Here is a 5,251-nt window from a genome sequence, read left to right on the forward strand (position 1 = left end):
GTGCTTAACGCTAGTGAGGGAGATATGAGTCTCCAGTTTCAGAGATTTTTGCAGTTCGTTCCAGTCATTGGCAGCAGAGACCTGGAAGGAAAGACGACCAAAGGAGGAATTGGCTTTGGGGGCGACCAGTGAGATATACCTACTGGAGCGCGTGCTGCTATTGTGACCAGTGAGCTGAGATAAGGCGGGGCTTAACCTAGCAGAGTCTTGTAGATGACCTGTAGCCAGTGGGTTTGGCAACAAGTATGAAGCGAGGGCCAACCAACGAGAGCGTACAGGCCGCAATGGTGGGTAGTGTATGGGGCTGTGGTGACTAAATGGATGGCACTGTGATAGACTGCATCCAATTTGTTGAGTAGAGTGTTGGAGGCAATTTTGTAATTGACATCACCAAAGTCAAGGATTGGTAGGATAGTCAGTTTTACGAGGGTATGTTTGGCAGCATGAGTGAAGGATGCTTTGTTGCGATATAGGTTCTAGATTTAGATTCTAGATTTAATTTTGGATTGGAGATTCTTAATGTGAGTCTGGAAGGAGAGTTTACAGTCTAACCAGACACCTAGGTATTTGTCAACATATCCTAAGTCAGAACCATCCAGAGTAGTGATGCTAGTCGGGCGGGCGGGTGTGGGAAGTGATCGGTTGAGTAGCATGCATTTAGTTTTACTTGCGTTTAATAGCAGTTGGAGACCACGGAAGTAGTGTTGTATGGCATTGAAGCTCGTCTGGAGATTAGTTAACACAGTGTCCAAAGAAGGGCCAGAAGTATACCGAATGGTGTCGTCTGCGTAGAGGTGTATCAGAGAATCACCAGCAGCAAGAGGGACATCGTTGATGTATACAGAGAAGAGAGTCGGCCCGAGGATTGAACCCTGTGGCATCCCCATAGAGACTGCCAAAGGTCCGGACAACAGGCCCTCCGATTTGACACACTGAACTCTATCAGAGAAGTATTTGATAAACCAGGCGAGGCAGTCATTTGAGAAACCAAGGTGACACTGTCCTATTCTCCTTTTGATTTAAAATTAGATTTAAACTACAACTAAATGCACCTCTGATTCCCACTGTTCTGTTTTGTTCTATGATTTAGTTTTGTTCTCTTCCGTTGCTCAAGAACAAACCAACACTTTCATTGGATATTACTTACCACCAGCGCTGCATTTCTAGCATGTGAACTAACTCCTCTTCTCTTGCTCTCTCTCTCCCTCCCTCTCATTCTTCTCCTCTCTTCTCTCCATCCAGTCCTCTACCCCAGTCTGCAGGAGAGTGGGCCCAGGTGTTGCAGCTCCAGAGACAGTTCCACCAGGCCCAGCTGGGCAAATGGCAACAGATCCTCCAATCCTCAGTCACTCTGCTAGACCAGGTGTGTGTGTTTACTTTCTATGTGCGCACTTCATTTACAAAGCGTACACAAGGCTTACAAACGGCTTCACTGTTATTCATGAGTGAGTCATCATGGCTGTCGTAATGACATTAGCCTTCTCCTCTGTCTTCTCTCTCTCCCTCAGATGAAACAGTCGTTGGAAAAGCTCCACCGTGGCATCGTCACTCCAGAAGTCCAGCAGGATCCCCCCTCGAACCCCACTTCAGAGTCTCTCACTGAGCACTGATCCTCCAGCCATCACCAGCCCTCAAGTGGGTATGAATAGACCACGGGGGAGGTAGCCAGAGGGGGAGGGTCCGGCTGGGCCAATCAGGGAGAGTGACTCACTCTCACCCGACCCCAAAGCGCCACTCCTGCTTCTCTACTCAAAACAGACAGGGAGATATGTGGGGGGAGTGGGAATTACCTGTAGGGGACCTTCACTACCCATAACTCCCCACGCCTCAGTTTGAGCAACCTGCAATGGGGTTGGGGGGTGAGAGACCTTTGGGGGGACTACACTACCCATAATTCCCCACACCTCAGTCCAAGTTCCACCTTCCATAGTCACCACCACCTCTCACGTCCAGACAGTTAGACTGGGAATGTCTTCAGGACTACAGCAATAACATAGTCATTACATTACCATATCTCCCACAGTCAGGGCTAAAGGCTGGCCAGTTTGTATGGTACCATCCGCTCCTCACAGGCAACCAACCATGCTGCTCTCCCTGAACCATCTCCCCTGCCTGAGCAGCCAAGAGACATTTTCAAGACAGACCATCGACTGCATTTCAGCATGTGCAGCCCTGCTGCTGCATTTCAAATGGATAGACTCGGGTCCAACGCATTTCAAATGGATAGACTCGGGTCCAACGCATTTCCAATGGATAGACTCGGGTCCAACGCATTTCAAATGGATAGACTCGGGTCCAACGCATTTCAAATGGATAGACTCGGGTCCAACGCATTTCAAATGGATAGACTCGGGTCCAACGCATTTCAAATGGATAGACTCGGGTCCAACGCATTTCAAATGGATAGACTCGGGTCCAACGCATTTCAAATGGATAGACTCGGGTCCAACGCATTTCAAATGGCCTCGGTGTGAGGGGTCCGCTCAGCTAAGTCCCCCTTGAGCCTCCGGAAATGAGGGACACATGAGGAGAGCGCGACGAGAGGGGGGATAGATACATGAGACTTTCTGTAATCCAACAATTTTAGTCGTTCTTCCTTTCTCTCTTTCTCTCCATCTGGGATCAGCAGCTTCCATCTTAAAGGCTTGATCTCTGACAGAGGCAGTACGTCCACTGGGAGAGTCAATTCAAAACAATACTTTTTATTTTCAGACGTGAATAATACAAAAAGACTCCTAAATCCTCTACTAGCTCATGTTTATCATTAGCTGTCTTTTTGAGGGTGACTGGGTCGTTTTGGGAATTGAGAGAGAGCGAAGGATGATTGTGTGCGCCAGACCATTACAGTATTTATTTTACACGACTTTGATTTCGAAAAGTCCTGTCCCGCTCTCAATGCGAGTGAATTTTTTTCCCTTCTATATGCCCTGTGTTAATACTTCAGCACAGACCAAGAAAGAGCTATAACATTAATATTTTATATTTCCTGGTCATAGCAATAATGATATTTGGTGATTTATACTACCTTTTGAATGTGTAAAAAGTAGTATGTCACTAAAGTGTGTTTAGGGCAAAATGAGACGAGCAAGCAAAGATCTGGAGTTGGAGAAGAAGACGGAGAAGTCTATGTATTAGAAAGAAGTGTCCTCATCGTCACATCGTCACTGTTACATTTGGTATTATTAAGATTAGTATGATTATGACTTTGTTTGTTTTTCCGCACTCGGTCAACTTCTAATTGTATTATTTGGATCGGACTTGAAGTGTTTCAGGGTTACCGACTACTCTGTAGACCAGTCTGCGGACCAAATAGCACCCTATTCCCTTTATAGTGTGGTGCACTACATAGGACATGATGTGCCGTTTGGGACGCAGACGCCGTAGTCCAGGTAAACAGAGAGATGCAATAAACTAGTGACTTTCTCGTGTAAACTGGACTGGGACCAACCAGAAGTCTAGGCCCGGAAAAAGATAAAGGGAATCTATTGCAGTACTGTGTTTGTGAGTTCAAATTGACATGTTACTCCTTTTCATTTTATATCTTCATTTTGTAGTCTATCCTGTTTTCTTGTTTTTGTTTGTCGTAAGGTCATCTCATTTTATTTTCTGCCCCCCCCACCCCCCATCTGATTCCCCCCTCACTGTCTATCATAAACCATTTCTCTTTTCCTAATTGTTTTCCTTTTCATCCCCCTTCCTATTGTCTTTCACTCTTCCTCTCTCTCTTTCCTCGTTGTGCTCCCTGCCCCCCTCTCTCCTTCCGTCTCTCGCCTGTGCAAGTGTGTGAGCCTTGCTGTGCACGGCCAAACAGTGAGTGATCAAAGGATGTACTATATTTATTAGGGTCAGGGAGGAGGGGGGGATGGGGGTCGCGGGGAGCAAATGTACTGTAAAAGATTTGATTGTACACAATGCCCTGGAGAGAAATGAAAAGCTCTAAAATATGCAACAACTCATCGGAGTCTTATTTTTTAAAAAGTGTGTGTGTCATTTTAAGCATTTTCATAAAAAGTTGAACTAAAAAGTATTTCAAAACAGTCGGTGTAATTATGTCATCTTTCTGACTTCCCAGCTTGTCCAAATTCAAACTTATCTGTTGCTTTGACCTGTTGAGGCAAAGCATTTCATTGATTTTTAGATGTCTGCCAATCACAGCGACTGCAGACAAAGTCCATGTAGATCGATACTGTCGATTGACCTACAAACATAGTTGACCTACTGGCCTACATCATTACCAAGGAGCAGGAGACACTGTTGCAATCCATTCATGTCACAGGAATTGATCTGGCCTGCTATCTCTCTAGGTTGAAGGGTGGTCATACTGCTTACCGTATTAGATAATATATCATAATATCTGTCATTTAGTAGATGCTTTCACCCAAAGCAACGCAGTCATTTGTTATACCTACGAGTGGTCCCAGGAATCGAACCCACTGTTCCGGCATTGCAAGCGCCACGCTGTACCAACTGCGCTTCAGAGGACACGTTAGTTAATGGAGAACTTCAAACCTTGTCGTTTTGTTTTAAAGGAGAACTTGAACTCTCCTGTGTTTTTGTTTGTTAATTTCATACCTTCTCTGTTAATAAAGGGGGGACTGAGAGGAGGGAGATGCGGTGTAGTCGCCAGGATACCTACAATTAACATTTTAGTCATTTAGCAGATGCTCTTATCCAGAGCAACTTAGCTAGGTGGGACAGCCACATATCACAGGCATAGAAAGTACACTTTTCCTCAATGTAGCTATCAGTCGAGTCAAAGCTAGAATGGGGTGGAGAACGTATATGTGCAGCGCCCTTAACTGTAAGGCCACCCTCAGGCACCTTGTCCATTATGTTAAAGTATATTTAGGAATTGTCATTTAAATAAGAGCAGTTTTAAAAGGTCATAAGGGAAAGTTTGTGTTTGACCACTGCCGAAGTCGGTCTTGGTTGACGCCATGGTCAACAGACTACACTATCTGTTATCTGACCCTCCTGACTCCCAGTGAGCCCGTCAATTTCCTGGAAATGTTACATCACTGTGACATCACCAGTTTCCAGTCAGGTACTCTATCATGAGGTTAGCCACAGCACATTGACAGCCATACAACATGTGACTGCATGCCAGTACAACAGGCCATTTCTGTCCCACACTTCAGTAGCCCCTATGCTCTTTAGATGAGATCATTACACTCTGTCTCTCTCTCTGCGTGCGAAAGAGACCGAAAAGTTCCCACAAACATTTCCCCAAATATACAAATCTGACACGGTA

The 5,251-nt window shown here is 45.5% G+C and overlaps 1 protein-coding gene across 4 annotated transcripts in view; it reads left to right on the forward strand.

Moving 5' to 3' along the window:
- The window catches only part of LOC110503999 (protein Aster-A), a 35,636-nt gene extending 31,599 nt beyond the window's left edge, over positions 1-4,037 (forward strand). For all 4 annotated transcript variants that reach the window (XM_036973624.1, XM_036973598.1, XM_036973605.1 and 1 more), the window contains 2 exons: positions 1,243-1,363; positions 1,509-4,037. In XM_036973624.1, coding sequence (XP_036829519.1) covers positions 1,243-1,363; positions 1,509-1,610 — 223 coding nt within the window. In that variant the 3' untranslated portion in view covers positions 1,611-4,037. The remainder of the gene's footprint in view (positions 1-1,242; positions 1,364-1,508) is intronic.
- Positions 4,038-5,251: the final 1,214 nt, after the last annotated feature.

The sequence above is a fragment of the Oncorhynchus mykiss genome, chromosome 3 (assembly GCF_013265735.2).
Source record: "Oncorhynchus mykiss isolate Arlee chromosome 3, USDA_OmykA_1.1, whole genome shotgun sequence".
In the NCBI taxonomy this organism is placed as follows: domain Eukaryota; kingdom Metazoa; phylum Chordata; class Actinopteri; order Salmoniformes; family Salmonidae; genus Oncorhynchus; species Oncorhynchus mykiss.